A 24,115-nucleotide genomic window follows, 5' to 3' on the forward strand; every position below is an offset into this window, starting at 1 on the left:
CTGAGTTGGATTAAGGTTCTAATTGCTATGACCATGTTCCTGTACATGTTGCCCCTAGTCTGGGGGCTATTTCTTCCTTAAAGAGAGAGATCTTAAGATATTAGGATTAAGGTTCTAATTGCTATGGCCATGTTCCTGTACATGTTGCCCCTAGTCTGGGGGCTATTTCTTCCTTAAAGAGAGAGATCTTAAGATATTACAAGTGAATAAAAGGATGTGAAAAAGTAAAATATGTGTATAGATTAAAATAAGGTAGCAGTGTGTGGTGATTCTAAATTTTTTAAATGTTTTCTTATTAGCAAAGCTACTTTAATTGTTGATGTGATCTGCCAGCCTCATAACTGCTCTCTTCAAGATTCACATAGCCAGCTGCAGAAATTTAGCTGTTTAGAAGTCAGTTCAGTGAAGATGTCTAAGAGGTAGACTGTGCTGCAAACACAGGAACCTGAATGCAAAATCATTTTAATACATATTCCATATTTTGTCTAATATTAAATCAAATTTGCTGGCGATGATAATGCAGAACTTGGATGAAGCCTGAGAGGAGACACTTGTGACAACTGTGCATAGAAAGAAAGGCCAGAGTTAGTTATTGAAATAATAATAAGGCTTCTCTGCCTTATTACATTCTCTGCTATATTTCATTTAACTACAACAGCAAATCAGCAAAAAGCTGTGGTTGGACCTCTTAAGTGAAGAGACAAAATTTATATTCTTTCCTCTGAAATGTGCTCCAGAACACCCAAATTTTCATTCTGCCCAGTTTCTAGGATGGACTGAATAAGTTGAAATGACATTATTGGTACAGTCAAGTTCTCAAACAAGGGGTCAAGAAAGAGAGTTTTAGAAAGTAATGAATTTTCCTTCAAGTTTGGTTTGAGTGCTGGAGTATTTTGATATTTACTCAAAGTACTTGGCTGCTTTCCAGTGTTCCAGAATAATTCAGATACAGTATTGCCAACATAACTGTTGGTTATACTGGTGGAAGATTAAAGAGCTTTATGACAGAGGGAGAGGAAGGTGGTGTTGGTTTATTTTTCTACATAAATGATGCTTAATAAAATAGTAAACTCCTGAACTATGTGGCTATTTCCAGATTATTTTTTTCTAAACTAGATGCTTGCAAAAATGTTTTATTTTATGATGCGAAAAATTGGGAATTGCTGCTTCAGGAAGTTCATAGGCATGAGAACAACCCTGTACTAAATTTTTACTTCCCCGTTTATTTTAATGAGCTATAGCTCTTCTTAACATCTTACCAGCTATCTAATGTATCTTCTTAATAAGCTGTGCATGTATTCTGCCTTCCTATTTGCTTTTTGCTGTGTACTTTGTTTTCTATACCTTCTCACATTTGTTTGTAGGGAAATAAGACAATTTTGAGTGAGGAAGGCACTACTAATATATGTGGCAGCTTCTAAAATAAATTAGTAGTTTACTTGTTCTTTAGTTCTGCTGAGCAAAGCATCTTTCGAGAAAGATGTAGTGAGGAGTGTATGGAGTTAGGCATACAAATTCCAGTGCTATAATAGGCTTAGAGTTTAGAAATGGAGAAAAATGGTTTGGCTCATCTTGATTGCTTTCTGCACAATACCTTCTGTTTCAGCTTGTCCTGTTTGTTTCATGTGTGAGATATAAAAGGGGAACTGTTTGCCTCTCAAAGGTCACATCACAATTTAGCATTTCTTCATGAACTTGAAAGTTGAGCCTGAAAGTCTGTGTTTGTTCAATGTTGTGTTGTTCGTGGTATGAGTCTTCAGTACTAGTCATTGATAATTCTGCTTACTATTGACACATTTCTAAATACTTATAAGACTTAATTAACTGTGAAGATTTTGGATTGTCTGCTAAAGTTTTAGGCTAAAATTCTAGGTTCACCATTTTTTTGTGTTACCTTTCATCAAAAAATCCCCGACTCTTCAGCTTTACAGACATAAACACTCACTTCACACAGGTGAGGTAGATAAGAAGTGCTTTCCACATTTTACAGATGGGGAAATCTGAGCAGTTAACTGACTTGTCTGAAGTCATACGGCAAGTCAGTGGCAGAGCCAAGAATGGAACCTGAACTATTTCCAGTCCTGTGCTCTAACCACTGCACAGCATCCCTCCCTTAGGTAATTGTCTGACATGATGATCTTTGTATTTGGTGTATATGGTGGCTTTGAGAAGAGTACCAAATCAGCTAAAATCAGTTACTGTTAAAAATTTTATGCAGAAGCTCTTAGGTGTGTAATAAAAAAATAAATTGTTACAGAAGCATTGCATTTGGGTCGCTGCCTCTAGTTTTGTGCTTCCAAAAATGTAAAAACTAACAAGGGTAAACTCTGGGGAATGGGTTCTGTGATTGTATGTTTTCAGTTTACCTATTTCAGACTGTAAAAGATGCCATTAAAAATCCTTTGTCACTGTTTTTTCGGGCAAAATGCTTCTAATTGGAAAACTTAAAGGTAGAAATTTGCAAATTTCAAACTACTCTTTTAAATGCACTTAAATCATTAATACCTAGTGGTAGCATGCAGGTGCAGAATGATTCCATTGACATAAACAGATGTCATTTGTATTCAAGGATGAAATTGGGCTTTAGAAACATTGAGGTGTTGCTGTCAGAACTGACAGCAATTTTAAAAACTTGAATATACAGGGATATAAATTAGGATATAAAACCCAATTAATTTTTGGTTACTTTTGTTACTAGCATTTGCAAGTTCTGAGGCTTGGATAAGACTGGACATGCTGGATAGAGTTAGAATGAGGTCACCAAGCAGAGAAAGGGTTAAATTTCTGAGCAAATCTTGATAATCTAAATTTGGATTTTATTGTCTTAACTAGTCCAAACACAGGAAGTTCCATATACAACCTTGGGAATTGGGAACAGAAAGTAGTTTTTTGGTTATTTTCTGGATGAGTGCATATGTAAAATATTTTAGTGGATGGTAGATTCAGACAAATACAAAAAAATAAAAACTCGTGTTTCTTAATTTCTTCCATATTCTTTTATCTGCACTATTTATTGGGGTTCTTTGGAGATGATTCCAGCTGTTTCTGGTATGTTTGCCAGCTATCAATTTGTTCCTAAACTTCAAAAGCAAAACAAATGTATCAGTGTGGAAATGAACATTTTGACCCATCTGTTTGATTTTTTCCCACTTATATAATAAACCAATAAAATAAGCAGAAACCAATAAAATAAGCAGAACATGAAGCAGCAACAGAAATAGCAAGGAGGAACCGATGAACAGATAATCTGCCCCATTTTTATTGACAGATTTGTTTGTTCTACATCTTTTCAAATGACATTCAAAGCAGAAAGCAGTTTTAAGGAGTAGCTGAAACAAGGACTCGGATTTGGGCAACTGGCTGATTGGCATGTCATGTATATAAAACATACATGAGACAATATGTAATTTTGTAATCATGTTACATATTGCAAATATTATATCAGCTTATTCTGCTTATTCAGTGTTGGACACTGTCATTTTGCTGACTGAATGATTTAGGAAAAGGTCTTTTAAGGTATTTCCCTCATTCTTGCAATATAGCCAAGCAATTTGGGGAAAAGTCAGGTCTTACCTGATAACATATATTGAGCTTGCAGCAAATCAAAGCATACATTAAGCCTGCAAAGAATAGAGTAGTTATTTTGTTTCCATTAGGGCTTTTGTACAACTGAGCACATTATGAAGCTGTGTGGGACTTAGAGCTAAGAATCAGGAGGTCAGGTTCAGGGAGAGAAAATAATTTACACTTCAAAACTGCATCATGCAGCACGATAGTATTTACAAGAGTTATGGATAAATGCATAAACTGGCCAGATTTAAAAAAAAAAAAAAAAAAAAAAAAAGAAGAAGGCCAAGGCTGAAGTATTTAACATATCTTTCCTGTAATTATTATTATGAAATTTCTAATTTCTCTGTAGTGGCTTCGTCTAGAAGAGTAAGCTGCGGTTCTAGGCACAATGATAAGTAGGACTAGATACAACCCTTGCTGATCTTACCTAGTGGGTTCTTGAGTTTTCCATCAAGGGTTCATGGGCTCTGAAACCAGACAGCTAAACCACAATTCCTTCAGTCAACAAGTGTTATAGCTGCCTTCTCTATCCTGTTCAGGATCTGTCTCTGTCAGATTCTGAATTACAGGAATACTTGAGCTTGGCAACTGCATCCATTCTCAGGAGACTTTGAAACTATGTGCCTTGGGAAGTCACTTGTTTAGATCCATGTTTCCTTCATTCCAATAAAGTCTGACAGGTTTTTTTAGTAAGGAACATTTTCCTCATTATGGCTTAGTGTCTGTTGTCTGTAAAAGCAGAGCAGTCCTTTGCTTGCTTGCAGGTAACAGCATACCCACAACAAGCTGCTGTTCCTGATGCCCCAGGTACCAAGTGCTTATGTCCTGTATGTTACCATGGTATAATCATAGCTCTTGAAAATTTTGTGATGCTCAGTAAGAGAAAAATCCATAAACACAGTTTGGAGAAAGAGAAGATCAGTTTAGTTGGTTTTGTTCAGGTTTTTAAAGTTGTCTTGGGGATGTTATTGCGTTGAATCCTCTCATAGCACCTTGGGTTCTGTAGTGCTGACAGGCATCCTCTGCTCCAGAGACTTTGTTGCAAATGTCAGGACATGACTGTGACAAACAAAAAGTGATTGTGTTTAAAGAGGAATAACATAGTTTCAGTCTGAAACACACTCAGGAAGAAGCTCAGTTTATAAGGTGATGTTATTAATTTAAAAATTAAAAAAGAGGAAATTAGTAGCTAGTATCTGCAGTCCTGGACAACTTGAAAGTGAGATAAATAGCTAGGTCATCCCAAGCTCTAGAGATGTCAGGAGAAAACTAAATCTGTCTCCCTTTTCTTCTTTCTCTCGCTCTCTGGAATTGAACAGATCCTTTTTCTGCTACTGTTGATAGTGTTGATGATGCCATTCCAAACCTAAATCCTTTCCTTACAAAAACTAATGATGCTGCTCATCTGTCTGTGTCTTCTGATGTATCTACTTTCACCAGTAGGACACCCACACATGAAATATTTGTTGGTAAAGTACCATTTTAACTAATTTCCTATAAATTCTAACATTATTTTAGTTTCAAAAATATATTTTTGCAGCTTTCAGAAAATAAAAGCTGGTCATTTGGGGCTGGTTTTGTGCTATGTTAGAATTTGATTTAGTAGCTCTACAATAAAATGGTGTTAAAATCCTTTCTTGCCTAGATGGGATTCTAACCTGATGTAAAGAGGCAGAGTAGTTGCTTGAGTGCAGTATTACAGTCTCTTGTACTTGGAAATTTTAAGGTAAAATGCTGCATATGCCTGAGAAGGAAAAGCAAATGCTGTTGTCTTCTTCCTCGGGTTGAAATGCTCCTTTTAAACAAAGGAGTCTAATCTGATTGGTTTTAATAGTTAATGTTTTTGCCCCAGTCATGTAGTCATTAACAAAGCTGATAAAGTCATGCACATATTGATGCATAATCTACTCAGACTATGGGGCAATACCTATGGGACAGTAAATTAATAACTCACCTGTTAAAAGCTGTTCATATTTTACTTTGGAGATGGTTCAGCATGGCTGTCTCACTAGAAATCCTTCCAACATTTGCAGCTCTAGAGTAATTATTTTTCAGTATGAAGATTTAGTTTGTTTTCATAGATGAAAAAATCATTTAACTACATGTCAGTTCTGTTAAACAAAGCAAGTTTAAAGACAGCTGTACACTACAGGCTGTATTTATGCTGGTTGAACCTCACTAGAATTGGTTGAAGAAAAATACAGACTTATTAGACCAAAGAGGGGTTTTTAATACCTCTGCTACTTGTTAACAGAGGTAAAACAAAGGGATTATCTCTTTAAAGGTAGTCATACTACCTATACTTTGTCAACTTCACTAACTAGTTTCCTAGCCTGTTTGTCTTTAATGGAAAGACAAAACAGGAAAGATAAATATATCTTTAAATATATATAAAATACCTTTATTTGGTACTGTTTGTGATAATCTGTATTTTCTGTGCTTCAATGAAATTGTTATGATTCATGTAAATATAGAATGATTATTTGAAATACAGCTTTTTTTTTTTTTTTTTTTTTTGGGTGGTTAATTACTCAGGTTAGTTTTTTTTGTCTTAACTTGTTCTGCAGTCACATAAAAAGTTGCAGCAATGCAGAGCTGTGAACAAGGACCCTGGTGGGCTTTTGTGGCGCTTGCTGGTCTTTGCAGTATTTATCACATGACTGCTCTGAAGTCACTGGAAGTGGATGGCATTGATACTACATTCCCTTCCAGTGTCTCATGCTCTAAGGATATATCTAGAACCAGAGGGTGGCCTCCTTACAGACTGATGTGGGGACAAGTAGATGCAGTTTTAGCTGTAGCATGATCAAGGTGCTACGATAATGTGAATGTGGATTTAAAATAACTCTTTCTGGTTCTTTAGATCATTACAATCCATTTACTCAACTAAATCCATTTGTGGCAAGCAAATATGAATATACTTCAGGTATAAGAAAAATGCCTTGAAGGTTTTACACTCATTTCCTCCGAGGGTGTAAAACATGGCATTTGATTGAAAAAAAAAATCCTAACATAGCTGTTCCTTGGAAACCGTGCTTTCCCCTTTTGTGTTAGAGATTGTGTAAACTTGTTTCTTACAGTCTGTCCTATGTGTATTGATTTCATTCCATTGGTTCTATGTTATTAGACTATATGTGGATTTATAGACTGATGTGAAATTAAAGTTTTGAATAGCAGTGTATCTTGGTTCTCTTTCTGTAACACTCCCTCTTCTCCTTTCCTGGCTTTCTCTCTTGTGTGATACTCTTTATCAGATTCTTTTTGTGGTCCTCAAGCTTATCCTAACGCTTCTCATTTCCGCAATGAGCCTTCTTCTGTAGCTGGTCTATTTGGAGGTAGGTAATGGGATACAGCCTTACCACACACACAGAAGTTTGAATGTGTTGTGTGCCTAGAACTAGTAGGCATGTTGCTGACTACAGAAGTGCCTTGCTGTAGTGGCTCCAACTATAATTCATGTGCTTGTGCCAGGTGTGTGGTCACGAATGGTATGAATTTTTTCAGTTTCTGCCAAACTAAGGCTTATTTAGTCTAAACATGAAATGAGTATCTCCCCATTTCAGGATCTCTCGTAGTTTACTTGTTGCTACATACCACACAAAAGACATGCATGTTTTTAACTAGCTTCTCATCTTGCTCTACCTCATTGTTTTTAAGATAAAGGGATTGGGATGTTCGTGCTGCTTATGGAAGTTTTGTTGATATATTACTCTTAAACAGTGCACTAAACTAGTGTTAAGCTTTGCAACAGAACAGGAGAACGAGGTCTCTGCTGCGTTGAAGTACTGGCTAATCATTTGTTTAGCTGTGTCACATTTGTGTGGTAACTCCATACTGGTGCTGATTCTGGAACACCATCCTGATAGTTGCTAGAGAGACTGTGGGCTGTGACAGGTTCAAACCAGGTTGAGCAGGGTGTGTAAACATTGCTGCAGTGCAAGGCTTAGGAATACCTTCAGTAAATGGCTTGTGGAAGGCTTAGTTCTTAAAAGCCCAATAAAGTCACATTTTGGTTTAGTATCTTTGCATAAAAATCAGTGAGCGTCATTTAACAGAAGTTAAATGCTACAAATTATTGTGTTCCCTTTGTTCCCTATTAAAAAGCAGGATTATTAGTTTCTTTCAAGTCTTGATGCTCAAAGAAGCTCCATTAAAATACTGACCTTTGCACCTTTCAAAATATCCTTGTTAAACAAACTGTCCTGTGTTGGTGGTTGATATCAAGAGTAGGATTTGATCTTTCTCAGGGGCTGATTCAAAGGAGTCCTGTGTATTGTTTTGTCTTGGAGATGGTCTTATCTTAGTTTCATAAAACTTGAAACTTCTCATGTGAGAGAAGGAAACTCAGCTTGTTTTGGTTGAGGCTGATTGTTAAAGCAAAATATGAGCTATTGTAAGTCAAGTTTTCTATTGGTACAGGCACGGTTTTAAGAGTTGCAGGACATCCCATCAAAGGAATTCCTATCTGAAGTTCAGAGTCTCTGAAATGGCTTGTTACAACTTGATGGTATACATGTCATAAAGATACTCATTTTGGTTTGTGGATTATTTACTCTCTTTTCCCACATTACTGCTTCCCGTGTTTTGCTGTATGCAGTTTACTTTATTATAAATGAAAATTACATTGTCTAAATTTTAGTGATGAAGTTCGGAGTCTTATGCTCCTTTAAGACAAAAGAAACAGATAATCCAAAATTTGCTTTTTTTTCTCTGAAGCTTATGTTCAAAAATAACATCCTGTAGTTACTAATTTATTTAGGTGAAATGTGACTTATTTCAGAAAAACAGTAAGATTGAAATGAGGTGCTGTCCCAGCAAGCAAAATGAAATCCAAGAAGTTTTTTCTTTGTCAGTTATTTTTACCCACTGCAGTGTTTTACTGCTGAAGTAGTTGAGATCCTTTCATTTCTCCATGTCGTCATACTTTTTTAGAAACAAGAAGAGCTAATTTTCAAGGTGGCATTGCTTTTTTTTTTTTTTTTTTTTGGTGCTTTTCATATAAAGCAATGATTACTTCTGTTATTGGCTGAATACCAAGGTGTTGCACGTGCACGTGCTTCTGTGTGATCATCTATAACATTAAAAAATACAACAAACAAATGGCTATTACGTTCTTTATTACTGAATTATTGACTTAATGCTGCTGAACATCATATGCAATGCTTCATGCTGCAATAAGTTTTCAGTGTTGAAAAATAATTGTGGATTTGTAGAACACTACAGACACATGGAAGACAAATGAAGTAAGTTTAGACAGCACTAGGAGCTGAAATGTGCCTGTACCTCCCCATATCTTTCCATACTTTCTAGAATTTGACTGAAGAACATGGCCAACTGCAAAATGTGTGTCCACAAGTAACTAAGAGCTATGAAAATAATTTGTATTAAGTGTGTCTAATCAAAGACATTACCAGTTCAGGCACCTTGGGATGATTTGGATCTTGTTCCAGTTGTATCTACGAGAATTACTGGATTACTATAAACCACAGAGGAATAATCTTCAGTCGAAAAATCTTGAAACAAATTCCACACTAGCCAGCTTCTTTTCCTGGAGAAGCATGGTGACTTTTTCCTCAGTAATTTTATTGTAGAATAATAAAGAAGGTGTGCAGAAATTAAGCAATTGCAGGGGGACTGTCTTTTATGGCCTGTCTGCTCAGTTTTTTAGACAAAATCTTTCTTTGGAGGAGTAACTTTTAATAAAGACCAAATAAACTGCTCAGTGTCAGGGTGTAATCTGGACTTTTGAGGTATTCCTGGTTTTTCTGCAGTGCTAAAATATTTATTTGGCTTGCATAAAGGTAGATTTATGGGAAATGCTGTATAAAAACATAAAATTTCTTTCTTTTTTTCGCCACAGGGTTCACTCCATCTCCTGTTGCTCAGCCACAGCCATCAGCTGGCCTTAATGTTGACTTTGAGTCTGTGTTTGGAAACAAATCTTCTAATGTTGTCCCAGATTCTGGTGGTAAGACACTTGCTAAAATAAATAACGTATGTCCTTTCCTTTAATTTATTTTATTCTTGAAGTATAAATCTCTTCATATATATTTACTTACACTACTGGGACAGAGTTTCAGATGAAGAAAAGAAAGCTGATTTTAAAAGGTCAATAACAGCATTAATCAAATAATTTTTCTTTACAGACTATTTCTACAGTCTGCTGAAATGTTTACAATGATTTCCCTCACTTAAATATTTTGCACATTAAAACTTCACACAGTGAACAGCCTTCACTTTTATATGTTGTAAGCTGAAATTAAGTCTCTATTTGTAGAGTGTGGTTGGAAGAGGTAAAATTTCATCTTTTTATGTATCAGCAACATGGTTTTTGGCACTCCTTTGCCTCCTCTTGACATTAAGTTTGCTTCCGAAAATGATCAGTCAATACAGTTAATTTGGATTGAGATCTTTTGCATTTGACTCTTGACATCAGATTTTTTTTTCTAAGCCATTGATTTGCTAAAACCAAATAGATATTTTTGTAAGATTGAAACACTTTCTATATTTTTTCTATGTTTTATGTTTTGACTGCTTTACAGTCACTGTGAATCCATTCCATGTAAAATTGTCCCAAAGGTTAAACCACTGAACTGAAATCTTATTTCCATAGTAAATATCTTTTTTATCAGGAGGCATAATAAGTTTTGTCCTTCCTGTATAGGGTAGCATCACCAGGTTAAATTTTGTATTTTAGCCGTTGTGTTGACTTTGCTGTCTAATTGAATGTCATGACATTTGTGGGAGGCCTGTGATTCAAATCACTTATGTTTCTCTTTCCAAGGCTTTGATGAACTAGGTGGTCTCCTAAAACCAACAGTGGCCTCTCAAAACCAGAGTCTTCCAGTTGCCAAAGTACCGCCTAATAAATTAGTGTCAGATGATCTGGATTCATCTTTAGCCAATCTTGTAGGCAGTAAGTATGGAACCAGTAATGTGTAAATACTTACTGATTTCTTTTAAACAAACAGAATTTCAGTAGTCTCTTTTTCTCCCTTGTGACAGATTTGGGCATTGGAAATGGAACTACTAAAAAGTGAGTATGTTTAAACAGAAATTGAGCATTTGGATTTTCATGATAGTAAATTTCTGTGTATGTACATGTTGAAACCTGTGCATACCAACATATAATGTTAGCCTTCAGGGCACATGTGGGATTGTACAAGGTGTAATGAATTGTTGAGAGCTATTGGAAGGTGACTGTAGACTAAGTGGCAGTGAGAATGATAGCAGCAGGCAAGGTGTCCTGTCTCTGATTCCTTTCAGACTTAAGGAATATATAAAAAAAAAAATAGTTCCTCAAAATGTTTCTTTGTAGTTGTTGCTGGTAGTCGTAGCACTTCTGAAATACTTGGTGTGACCTGAGTGTGAGCAGAGCAGTTTTAAAGATTATGAAACTGAAACCTCGGTCTTGAGGCTGACCTTTAGACAAGTGAATTCTGAAGCAGAGTGTTTGTATTCAAGGATAGTGAACATCTGCTCTAGCAGCAAAGCTGGGAAATGGAATTGGCAAATTTCAAGTTTATTGGGACCATCTGTGACAACTCTGAAATCATTCAGAAATCTAATATGCTGTCTTGAAATCTTACTCACATGTCTTGCCCTGAGTCAGATACACTAACTTACCTATTCTGGGCAACTTGACTGAGATGCTGAGGGGGCTCATGCTGAGCATCTTTTCTTACTTTTCTGAGTAAGAAAACATTTTGTCACAAAATTTTTTATCAACTCCTTTGCTAAATGAGCTTCATTAATAAAAGAAGCCTCATTCTCGAGTGGAAATGGTGTTTACCTGAGAAAGTTTTATAAGGAAGTCCAATGTTTTCTAACAATTTTTAAAAAAATTTATTTGAAGTGATGTAAACTGGACTCAGCCAGGTGAAAAGAAACTAACAGGTGGTTCCAACTGGCAACCCAAGATTGCACCTACAACTGCGTGGAACGCTCCAACGTTGGTAAGCAAATGCTCATTTTAAAATAGTGAATTTCCTGCAATTTAGGTCTGCAGGGTGATGTATAATGGATGAATTTGAAAATGGTCTATAGTTGCAGTACAAGGGTAATAGAAAATTGAAGAAGTGGTCAGCTGGAGCTGTCTGCAACTGGGATTTGTTTTTCTTGGGTGTATGATGCTAGTAAACAGTTTGTGATGTGAAATGCAGGTTTAGCAAAAACTTCAGTAGGGTTTGAGAGCCTCTCTCTTGGGAGGTAGGGCTTTCTGGGTTTTGCTCAGTGGACTTTCAAGTGCATATGGAGAAAGGACAAGGGGCAGTGGCTGTGAACTGACAGAGGTCAGGTTTAGATTAGATACTAGGAAGAAATTCTTTAGGTGCTGAGGCACTGGCACAGGTTTCCCAGAGAAGCTGTGAATGCCCCAGTCCCTGGAAGTGTTCAAGGCCAGGCTGGATGGGGCTTTGAAAAGCCTGGTCTAGTGGAAGGTGTCCCTGTCCACAGCAGGGGGACTCAGACTAGGTCAACATCAAAGTACTTTCCAAATGCAAAGCATTCTATGAGTTTATGACATAAAACTCTGAATTCCAAGGAGTGAGGAGGCATTTGGCAGTCCAGAAAAGTGTAGGTGTGAAAGTGTCCTTCGGGTGCCCTTACAGGTCATGCATCATTACATTGTAACTTGGCCTGCTCTGGGGGTGGGAACTGGCCTCATGATACTTGTGCAGGTGTCTGTGGCTACAGCTTTATTAATACAGTACATAACTACTGCTTTCCTGGCCTGGTGTGTGCACTTGCTTTTAATCCATGTCAGTTTTGATGAGCAAGTTCATGTCTATTTTAACAGGTAGTATTGGCAAGGATTTTGGGGTATCAGTGTTTGGGGAGGGCTTTTAATTACATGTTAAGGCTTTACAGAAGTAGTTTTCACAATGTTCACAGAACATTTTTGCATGTGAATCCTACTCACCCTTTCACCAATGACCTGGAGAGCTGTACATGGACAGAGCAGGTAACAAACTGCCCCCAAGGATTTATTGCATCTGACTCTGACAGGGGGAGGTTGAATCTGCAGTGCAGTAATGCAGCATTGTGGATTTGGAAAGGTGGAACTTGTCTCCCTGGATCTGCCACCTCTTCCCTACCAGGTGTCCCCTATCAACTCACTGCATTTATTTAGGGAGAAATATGTTTGTGGATCTTACTGGAGGATGTGTAGATATTGAAGAAATTGTAACTACTTACCTGCATTAATGACTGGTGGTTTGATTTTACCTGTATGCTTGAATGTATTTAATAACTCATGTCTTATATCTACATCTTGTGATGATAAGTCATTACATTTAACAGCTTTTATTATTGAGAGATACTGTTGAGACACTTCTTGTGAAACTGTTCTATAAACATGAAAAACTTGAAATAACATGAGGGAAAAAAAGCTTTGTTTTCCTCTGCTTGTCCATTTATTGTGGAGTTGCTGCTGCTTGCTAAATAAATATGCTTTTAAAAATCTTTGGTAAAAAAGGCATATACCAAATAAATGGGCTATGCAAACCAATGTGAAACCTAATACCGAAGACAGTATCACAGGTGTATTGTCTCAGTGAATGACTTGAATTACAAGAATGTGTTGGAGTAAACATTTAATGTATTTGTGAACTAAAATGCTATCTGTGTATATTCTGTTGTGTAAGTATTTGCTTCTAATCCAGTGTTATTGCATTATGTAATTGTTCTCCCTGGGAAATACAGAATGGCATGCATTTTCCACAATACGTAAGTGAAACAACCCACAGCCTTTTTGCAATCGACTGGCATGCTGATATTAACCACTGCTGTTGCAGAATCTCATAACCTCCTCGCTATTTACACATTTCTCATTTGAAAATCTTTGGTGTGCCAAAAATTGAGCTTTTCCTAGCATACACAAACTTCATAGGTGGTGTGCAGGCTCTTGAATCGAATGATGGCATGGGAAATACCAAGATTATTTTTCCTTGCTTTAAACTGTACCATCTGCTGCCAGAGAGCTGGGGTGTGTGTCTGTGCTGCCTTTAATGCATTTGGTGAATTCTGAATGAAGATAAAAATATTGTGTTTGAATAACTGCATGAAACCTCACAGGCTTCTGTTATACGTGGCACTTGATCCACATTTATGGTAGATTTTGATTTTTAATATTTTTTTTTTTTTATGTGGGGAGAGACCAATATGTCATGAATACTCATATGAAGAAAGAAAATGAATGCAGATAGTTTACAGAGGGCAAGAAATAACCTGTGCTTGCTGTCTGAGGAATGCAGGCTTTCATTTCAAAGGACTTTTTTCTTTATGTCAAAAGTAATATTGGTCTTTCCCTGTACTTTAATTCCAGGGTAACTCTGTAACTAAAGGGTGGTAGGTCCGCATTTGAGCACTCAACAATAAGTTTATTCAGCATGTTTGTGTAGGTGTGTGTACACAAGCAAAACAAAACAAAAAAATTGTAATTTTCAGGATAGCTTTGCCTGCTGTGTGAAATATATGGCAAATACGCTGTCCAGATGATTTTCTGTCTGTTCTCATGGCAATTGAAATGCCAGTTGCACTGGCTCTACTATATAAGAAAAAGCAGCTGATACCTTAGAAGTGAATTCAGAAGCAAATTTCCTGATGCTCTATTCCTGATGAAACAATTTATCTGCTTTAATTAATCCAGTATGATTAATGGTTTATGATTTGCCTCTTTTCTGTAGCAGTAATGTCTGTGTACCAAGAAATGCTTATGGTGTTTGTCTTGAACAGAAATCCTCACAGCAAAAACATGAAAATTACTGGTTTTTTTCTAAAAGGGTAGACTAACAGAAGGTGGAGTGGATAGACAGCAAGCTATCTAAATATCTGTGAGCACCAGTTTAGTCTGAAAAAAAATCCAACTTTTTTCTCCTTATAATAGTAAATGCTAATTTTGAAAATGGTTTAAAAAACTGTAGAATAAAGAATATGGCTAAGAGATTAAGAACTGTCTTTATTTAAATTTCTGAGAGTTATCAGCTCTTTTTCTACATATATATTGCCAAGCTGTTTACAAAACAGAAGTTCACTTTAGTTTTGACAGCAGTTGTGCTGTACCTTCATAAAAGTACGGGAAGCATATCAGGCTAATACAAATGTATCTGCCATATGAAAGTACTAAGAGGGCTTTTAGCAAGTTCAAATTCAGTGAATGGAGTGAGTGAGGGAGAGGGAGTGCAAACTGGCTATTGCTGTGAGAGTCTAATTTATATCAAAGCCTGCTAGGAGAATCCCCATAATGTGTTCAACCTGGCTAAAGAGAATTCCTGTAAGTGTCAGCAGAAGCAAGGGTAATTTGGTCTTATGGTCTTTCAAATTCTCTCTTAAGACTTTGTGTGTGCCATTACTTTTGATACTGAAGTATAATTATATACTTCATGGGATTAAAAAAGTGCTTCTGCTTCATAAATATTTTCTCTCAAACTTCTCTGAGTCTTGTACTGTGTTCTCTAAACAGGATGTTGAGAGAGTGGTACTTGCAGTTTAGTTCAAACAGCCAGAATCCTAACATGATAGAAGCAAGTACATTATTAGAGATTAGCCAAGATGGCCCATAAACTTGAGCTAAGTTATTGTACTCCATCTGAAATAATTAGGATACACTCTTAACACCAGACTGCAAATCCTATTTATTCTTTGCTATGTTCATAATAAGCTGAGTGCTGCAGTTGATCCTTAGAAAGCAATGTCTTAGAGTATGCAGCTGATCTCTTCTCCTCTCAGTTCACCACTGTTTCTCACACCAGGCACCCCCTGTAATGGCCTATCCTGCCACAACGCCAACAGGAATGATGGGCTATGTGATGGTGAGTGGAATTCCTACAACTCCAACCAGGCACATGTTGTGTGTTGTTTGACTGCTTATAGTTTGGTAGCTCTTGTTTTCCTGAACTATTCTACTGTCTGAACTTAATTCACTTGTTTCATTCATAAACTTCTTAAAATGGAACTAGATCGTGTTTAAGGTCCCTTCCAACCCAAACCATTCTGTGATTCTATGAAAATTACACAATGTCCGTTCTTGGTGGTCTTAATTGGCATGGAAATAAGCTTAGCATAGAAGTAAGTTTATTGCATCAACATAAATACCTGCTTTCAGAACAGAAATGTTTTCTTGGTGAAGTGAAGCCTTCCTTAAATACCTTCTGCTGAGGTTTGGGAGCAAGCATCTGTGATGATTGATGCTACAGAAGTGCAAGTTTGTGACACTGCAGTATGGTGTGGTTTCAGTTGAGAATTGGATCTGTTAGTGACACATCAGCGCCTCAAGGCTTTTGACATAAACCTGACCTTCCTGCTTTTTGCTTTCAAAATTTTTGTTCTTATCTTAAATTTTAAAGTATTTCTGAAATTATATGCCTTAGCTCTTTTTAGTATGATTTTGATGCAGCACAGCTTTCCTGGGTGAATAAAAGGCAAGAAAACTTCCTTCAAGCAGTTATTCTATTAATTACCTCACAGATTAAAGGAAAAAAAAAATGAAATGTTTTGTTATATAACCAAATTAGTTTGATGACTTATAGCTTATATACACTCCGTAAGTGAATTGCAGAAGTGTCCAACTATATTTTTGAGGGCCTCTTGGGAGAGTATCATATATCATCATGTTCCCTATTATCTATCCATGAACTCCCATATTCTTGGTCAAAGCTGTTATGCTTAAACTAACAGTATGGATTCAAAGTTGATCTACACAACTTTTCTCTTATGGTACCAGCAGCATTTTCATAGTTCTTGTGAGTCAGCAGCAGGTGAAGGCAACATATGTAGTGTACGAGAAGTAATCTTGCTTGTTAGGTTATGTTTAATTGTGGGGTTTAAATGCCAATATGAAATAGAAACTGGAATTAAGGAGACATAACTATTACCCTGAGTTGCTGCTGCTTGTTCAAACATGTCCAGAATCTGAGCAGGTGAGTGAGGTGGGCTATTACAGAATGACCAGTGGGCTCCATAGCACATCCTGAAATCTGCCCTGGCTCATTCAGACTTTACTCAGGACATTTACCATCAGGAATCTCTGAAATGTTGACTCAATTTACAGCCCTTGCTGTTAAACTTTGTAGTTTTTCACAAAAGCAATAGTGGGGACCAGAGTTCTGAGGATGGTCCTGTCTAAGTGCAGGCTTTCCCCGTATGTTCCCATATGTTGCAAGTGTGCTGGGACAGGCAGCTTGTTTAGTGCTGTAGCACTGTGCCTGGGCATTCCCTGACTGCTGCTTCCTGTGTCTTGAGCAAGCAGTTGTTCTTATATTTTTTATAGGGTGTTTTCATTAGAGTCAGTTTATTGAATGGGTCCACCCTGTGATTGCCCAAACAGCTGGTTGGCATATAGGAAGAGTACCACCATCACCAGGATTAGTCAGGGAAAAGCTGCTTGGTGTGGGGATTGCTTCAGTAAGACTGCTGCTGGCTGTCAACCCAAGCCTGAGGGGAATGCCAAAAGCAGTGCCAGAGATGGGCATCTGTGTTAAATATAACCTGACTTGTAAGACCATTAATACCCATTAAACTTGTAATTTGGCTCAGCTGGAGTGTCGGTAACACTTTGACTCTGATTGCATAATGACTTAACATTAATTGCACGTACAGCTCTCAGTTTTCAGTTTTGTCCTGAGCTCTGTCAGCACTGCACTGCTGTCTGCAAAACTGTGCTTGTGCTGTCAGAGGCAAGTCACAGAGGTGCTGTCAGGCTTGCGCTTGGGAGAAGATGGACCAGCACAAATGCTTGTCTAACAAGTGTTTTAGTGCTTCAGATCTTTGCAGCAAGAGATTGAATGGGCTCGGCTGCTATTGAGAAAAATTCCTTGGAAAGGCTCTAATGTTCCTTTCTGGTAACGTTTATTTGCAGAGTATTGTAGAAGGATCTCACATGGTTGCATATCTCAAATATGACCAAGACTTTTCACCCATTTGCCATTTTCCTTTATCTCCTTAAATACTTGAAATGTATTAATGCTGTGTGTGATTTGATGCTGTCTGGGTTTTTTCAGCCATCACAGATGGGAGGCATACCAGTAATGACCCAGCCAACTTTGATATACAGTCAGCCAGTCATGAGACCACCAAACCCCTTTGGCCCTGTACCGGGAGCACAGGTGTGTATATTCAAACTGTTGGTGCTGGGAATGAATTGCATGAGGCAGTTTCTTTAGAAGTATATTAAATATGTTAATTTTATACATAGATATAATTAATATTTCTTATTTGTGTTGGGCAAATTATTGCAACAAGTACATGGAAAGTTCATGGAAGGCTTGCTTCCTATCTGCTTGTATCCATGTTGACAACAGCAAGTTTGTGTTACCAAACCAGAGAGGATAGGTCTTTTTCAGGCATTGTTTTTCTGGGAATGTGACAATGACCAAGAATAACAAAAGCTAATGTCTGTGCCCTTTGCTGAAGACAAGCTTTTTCCCCAAAGTCATATTCCATACCGCTTTACCCTCAGAGTGTGTTTATGTGAGATTGGCTATTACAGCTTTTTCCTGAGTATATGTGTCACTGTTCTTTCCCCTGTTACATTTGAAAGTATTAGATTATAAAGTACCCAAAGTGCAAGGTGTGTGCTTGTATTACAGCATTTTGCAGGGGCCAGACAGGGTGTGTGTAGCCTTTTATGCCCATGACTGCATTAGATGGGTTTGAAAGAATTGTGGCATCAAACTTGGTGAAAACTCAACCCACCACTCCATTGTTGGTCCTGACCACCTCAGTGGGAGGCACGTGGCATGTGCATCTAGTTTGAGCCATGATAGTTCTCAGTGGGTTTTGTGTTCCTTCATGGTTTTGCAGGAGACTGCATTTGCAGCATAGTGAAGATGTGCAATAGCAATACTGATCTACCTGGCCTTTCCCTGTTAAATGCCACATTAGGTGGAGTGTTCCTTAAATCCCCTGGTTACCTGTTTCTCGGGATGTGTTGTGTCCAGATTAATCATCTAACAAAGGGCCACTCTAAACTAACTGCATCAATACTGGAGTTAAATACAGAGCTGTTAGTGACTTGTTTTACTATTTGTTTTACAAATGTCTGTCACTGGGAAATTTCTATCTGAACTCACTTTTATAACCCAATAGGTATCTTAGGAGAGGGGTTTTTTTTACAGTAAGAAAAACATTTTAAAAAGTAGGAGGAAGAGGGGATGGATAACCCTGACCACCTTCGTACTATTTTTGCAAAATTGTACTATCATTAAGACTTTGTATTTGTGAACTGCAGTTAGAGGCAGAGCCAAGTTTAACTGGCAGACTGAAGCTCCAGGATTAAGTGTGGTTTTACTCACCTATCAGATGTCTCTTTTTCCGAGTTCACTCTGTACATCAGACTTCTATTAGAAAAATGAAATATATTGTGCCTTTATTTTGATCTTACTATGAAGAGCTCTGTTTCTATAGATGAATGTTTAAAAGCATTTATGTATAACTTCACCCAGGTATAGGTTGCTGTAACTGCAGTGTTTGGGACTAGACTGTGGAGGGAAGAGAATTCAACAGTAAGCTGGAACTAAAAAGAGCTTCAAGCATTTTCCAGTGCCTCAGCCTGATTCTTTTATAAGAAGGGTTCTGCTGTGTGCTCCCAGTGGGCTGTATGCCCATTGTCTTCTTCAAAATACAGCCTTATGAATAGGGTTTTTTTCTAAATATCTTCTTTTAAATGCTTTATCTGAAAGGGATGCTGTTAGATTTCTTTAGCTAGAAATGCAGTTCTCAACTGGCTTTGTCTTAGACTTCTGAGAGCTGCTTTGCACCTTCACTGTTACATAAGTGATCTGGTATTTTTAATGTAGATTTTATACCATTTCAAGAGGACAAATAATGTTTATGACAATTTTTAAATATTGACCAAGTGAAAGGATCCTCAAGGATAGGAGTTTTCTCTACATTAAAAAACAAAATCGAAATGATCCTTAAAAAAACCCCAAAACTGCCTACCTGCCTGATTCAGTTATGAACAGGTAGATGGGCCTGAATAGTTCAGTGAGCCTTTCTGCTTCATTTGACATTGCAGGACGTGGCCTAGGTTGAATCCCAGCTGGCTGTCAGGACAGGAGAAAGAAGAATTAGTCATAAGTGAGGTGTGTGGAGCTATATTTATTCTCTTACCTGACAGTGTTTGGCTCCTGTGAGAATTAATTTCATTGAAAACACACCCTTTGAGTCAGCATTTGCTGTGACCAAGAAAGGTTTTCCCTGAGACACACAATCTTTGTTGCTGAAAGCTGTCAAGTTTTCAGGAGCCTGATATCAGTAAAGCATCTTAAATGAAACAAGGGCTGCATGTGAGAGCTTCCCCATACACAGAAGAGTTTATTAATGTATAGCCACAGAGGAGAATTACACTTTTATCACAGTGAATTTACTGTGTGCTGAGTTCTGAGGCTCTTCTGAGAGCATATTTTGCACTTGAAATTTAATTAATGCTCTTGTTGTGCTAGAAATATAAAAAGGAAAGTAAAAGAAACAGAAACTTGTGTTCTTGGGGTCAGTAAACAAATCTTAAAGAATAAATAATGGTTATCTGAAAGGCACACAGCTCAAACTGCCTGCATAGATCACTGTAAACACCATTATTCTAATACTGGTTTTGTCCATGGCGTCACCACTTGCCAAAAACTAAATTGTTTTTCATATTTAATTTAAAGCACCAGATTATATCAGGTCCAGTCTCCTGATAGATCTTGGGTGTTGTCTACAGTAAAGAAAGCTGAAGGTACTTAAAAGCATGATGTTGTTGCCAGAAATTTTACTGCCAAGTTGTAGTAAGTTGAGAACACACTGGGAAAGTAGGCATTTTAATGTTGTGCAGTTTCCATATAAATTAAACTGTTGTTCATAACTTGAATTAGTCTTAATACATAAGTTTTTTCTATCTCTAGACATACCTTTTTTGCTTCTCTTCCAAGTGGTCTCTTTACATGCTCACAACTTTTTTCCTAATTGTTGCAGTCAAAAGCAAAGTTAGTTTGGTTTTTAAGGGCAAAATAACTTGAAATAATTGAGAATGAAACTAGAACAGTCACTTCTTTGGAAATCTGAGCACAGAAGGCAGTTATAGTTTTGAAAGTGTGTCATTTTTCTTTGAAAATATTTATCTTGCCGTATTTCCCACCTGAGAAAGAAAATAAGTTTTCATCATGATAAAATAGTGGGCATTACCCACTGCAACTTATTACATTGTGCTACCCAGAACAGTGAGAATGGTTGGAGTTGTTTGATGACATTGTAGCTGGTGAGGAGGATATGTGTGTGTGTGTATGTGTCTGAGGAGGGGGCAGGCTGGATCAATGCTTCAAGCAGAGGGTTGGCAGATGTGATACAGTACAGCAAATGCCAAATGTCCCAAACAAGCTAGATCTGACTGATGGACAGGGGCTGGAATGTGTCTGCCCATCACAAAGCCAGAGTATCCCAATGGTTGTTAAACCAACAGTGTGTTGTGTTGGCCAATATAAAATGGTACAATTAGGACAAATCCATGTGCCTTCACATGTCACGTGTTCTGGTGTGATGTCCCCAGAAAGACATAGCCTTAGGAAGGGGAAGCAGATGGGTAGTGCAAAATTTAAGACTTAAAATAGAATAAAGAAATCACCCACTGCCAACATCTATGTAAATTGTAACACACAGCCAATTGTACATGGCAAGTAGCAGGAGTGATCACCTGGGTGATGAAAAATAGGTAAATGTTCAAATGAGTAAGTTGGTTTGGTGCATCTGTTATGTAGTTGGTTTTTGGCTGGGTGTAGGGGAGGGGGTTTTGAGGGGTATTTGAAAATGTAAGAACAGGGTAAGAAGTTCAGGACAGACTTATGCCAGAAAGTAGACCTTAGAGATGCTTGCCTTGGCACGTTACCCCTAAAATATATGTAAAACAACTTGGCAGACTTGTTTCATGGGAAACCAGAATGTAGCTAATGGTGGCAATCAGCCCGGTGCTCGCTTATGGACAGGTTCTTAGGTTCTACCGTGACTCCAGGGAGCTTTGTCTTTGTTGGAGGCAGTGAGAAGTGCTGGCTGATGCTGGAGGTGAGACTAAGCTGTCTGAGCAGCGCAGTGCGGGGCATTTCACATCACACCAGCTCTGGGCAGCAGGGGCAATAAATCCACAGCTCCAGTTAGATCAGCTCCAGAGAAACTGATGGCCAGCCCTGTTGTTTTAAATGCTTCTCCTTAGAAACTGCTAGAAGTGGTCCTGGTGTTCAGATCTATTTATAAACTGGAGTAATCTGGAGAGGCACAATGTAGGAAACTGACTATACTTCCCATGTATTTTTTTTTTTTTAGGTCTCCTTTTAATAATTAGAGGAATTATGTTAAAATGCATATTTATTGCAAGTCTTGTCTTGAATTTATTTATGGCATCTAGGTAATTTAGGTTTTTTCCTCAGATTTTAACCTGAACAGGCTTCCTGAAATTTCCCCTGTGTTTGGTTATGTGCTGATGTTGCACAACTGGCCCAAACCTACCAGTCTTCCACACTGCTTTCAAACTGGGATGTTTCTTTGGACTTGATATGGGCTGGAGATTTGCCAGCTTAGTTTGATAGAAAGGTATGTGACTTCAAGGCATTTGACCATGAAGAAGAAGGTTTCTTGAAATAAAGCGGCAGCAGGCATTCCTTGCTGAAGTTAGGACTTTGTTGGACCATATCACTAGTCTGCCTATGGCTTTCCAAAGGAAAGAACCAAGTTTAAGAGGGGAAATTTTGACATCCTGAAACTGCTTCTCAAGCATTTCCCATTCTCTCTCATGACTTTTGCATAATTTATTTATGGTGACTGGATCTGAGTACCCCATTGGGAGTGGGGTTTCAGGAGGAGATGAAGATTCCAATGCAGATTAAGTGTGTACTGATCCTGAAGGAAGTCCTCCTTCTCATATGGTTTCAGAGATAGACATTCATGTGCAAAATTTAAATGTGCAGTGGCAATATTTACACTCTGAGCACTTCTGCAAGGAATTCCAATAAGCAGACTTCCTGTCATGCATAGGTTGGAAGGTGCCTGGCATTTCCAGCGGAAAAGGTCTTCATGCAACGATTTTGCCATGGGCATGGAGTGCAAGTGACTCAGTTCTGAACAAACTGTTCCAGTGAGGAACCCAAATTGGAGGATGCTGACTTTGATTTATAACTGCAGAAACATGCATTTTCTACGCAGGGGGAGGGCAAATAGGATTTAATAAAACACCATTTGTAACAGGAAAAGTACTAAGACAGAAGGAAAAATAAATCAACAAATAGCAGATACTCCTGCAAGTACAGCCTGCAGATTATTGGTCCTTCCCAGCAGCAGCAGTTGGAATGGCAGTATTACCCGCCTCTAAGTTATGTGCTTTATATGACTGAGTTTGTGGTGTGCTGCTTTAGGTACATAACTGTAGGATGCAATTTTTATGAGTGTACAGACTATCAGTCACAGTCTTCACTTCTCACCTAAAATGGCCACAGTAGCAGTTAAAACTCTGATCTTTTTTCCTTTTTTTTTTTTTTTCTTTTTTCTCCTATTCACAGAATATATCTCATGTTCTCCTTCTAGGTCCCAAATTGAGAAATTAAAAATTATCTATTCTCTGCTATCCAACCTCTTTTTATATGCATCCTATTTTGACAAGAAAAGGTGCTGAGAGCTATTCCTTCTGGAGAAACCATCTGGAAAGCTGCCATGCTCTGGCCAGACCCCAGCATCATCTCTCCCTGCCAGGCTGTAGTTTTCCCAATAAAGCAGGGAGAGGAGTAACCTGTTTCACAGAAGTGAGGCTGAATGTTTTGTATCTTCCTTTGAAGAAAACTGCTGTGAAAGTGTGTATCTGCTTGTTTGGCAAATGCCACTGGCATTTCCTTCCTGGAGAGTCATGTCCGGCTTGTTTCTACATTACACCAATCATTGAAGAGGCTTTGTTTTCCATATGACCAAACACCTTATTTTAATAGTTGCCTTCTGCCAAGTGTGCCTCTTAACCTCCCCTTGTCCTTTCATTACACGTTTAGCTTTCATATTCTGTCATTCTGAGACCTTGTTTTCTTTTTCTTTCCCTTTCTCTGTCGTCTTTCTTACTAGCTGTCTGCAGCATCCAGCCCTTCCAGTCAGAGTCCTCACAGAGCCTCAGGAAAGGATCCCTTTGCAGAGCTCTCTCTCCAGGATTTCTTGTAGAACAACTTAGGTATTGTCCGTAATTCTGGGGAGATGCTGGTGTTTGTGATACGAAACAAAAAAGTTCTAATTCAAGTTTTATTAACATGGCTAGAACTGTTTCTGAAGGAAATAAAACCAAATCTTGTTGAGTTGGAAGCACTGTGGAAGTGACTTGGAAACTCTTTGTATCTAATTTCAGCAGTTTACAGGCTGATTGAGTGCTTTTGCCTCAGTCCATTGGAAATAGAACCAGCTCATGTGGTACTTGCTGCAGTTAGGGAGAAGGAACTGGTGTACCTGGTATTTACCATCTCATCAGGAAAATGTTGAGTGTTGCCCATTAGCAGCAGAGCCCTGAGTGCTCCTGGCAGGGTGTTCATGCACTTCCCTGTGGCTTGACCAG

The 24,115-nt window shown here is 38.0% G+C and overlaps 1 protein-coding gene and 1 long non-coding RNA gene across 5 annotated transcripts in view; both read left to right on the forward strand.

Moving 5' to 3' along the window:
* PICALM (phosphatidylinositol binding clathrin assembly protein) overlaps positions 1-24,115 on the forward strand; it is a 65,424-nt gene that overhangs the window by 39,388 nt on the left and 1,921 nt on the right. Inside the window, exons 13-20 of one of the 4 annotated variants that reach the window (XM_059838462.1) lie at positions 9,431-9,538; positions 10,355-10,486; positions 10,576-10,606; positions 11,426-11,525; positions 13,273-13,296; positions 15,321-15,380; positions 17,568-17,672; positions 23,638-23,740. In XM_059838462.1, the coding sequence (XP_059694445.1) occupies positions 9,431-9,538; positions 10,355-10,486; positions 10,576-10,606; positions 11,426-11,525; positions 13,273-13,296; positions 15,321-15,380; positions 17,568-17,672; positions 23,638-23,730 (653 nt within the window). In that variant the 3' untranslated portion in view covers positions 23,731-23,740. Of the gene's footprint in view, positions 1-9,430; positions 9,539-10,354; positions 10,487-10,575; positions 10,607-11,425; positions 11,526-12,462; positions 13,216-13,272; positions 13,297-15,320; positions 15,381-17,567; positions 17,673-23,637; positions 23,741-24,115 lie in introns of those variants that run through there. The other 3 variants (XM_059838463.1, XM_059838464.1, XM_059838465.1) reach the window with 3 other exon arrangements.
* LOC132323358 (uncharacterized) lies at positions 4-8,670 on the forward strand. Its single transcript, XR_009485321.1, has 2 exons — positions 4-5,039; positions 6,825-8,670. It is a non-coding gene; the product is annotated as an uncharacterized LOC132323358 (long non-coding RNA).

The sequence above is a fragment of the Haemorhous mexicanus genome, chromosome 2 (genome assembly GCF_027477595.1).
Source record: "Haemorhous mexicanus isolate bHaeMex1 chromosome 2, bHaeMex1.pri, whole genome shotgun sequence".
NCBI lineage: Eukaryota > Metazoa > Chordata > Aves > Passeriformes > Fringillidae > Haemorhous > Haemorhous mexicanus.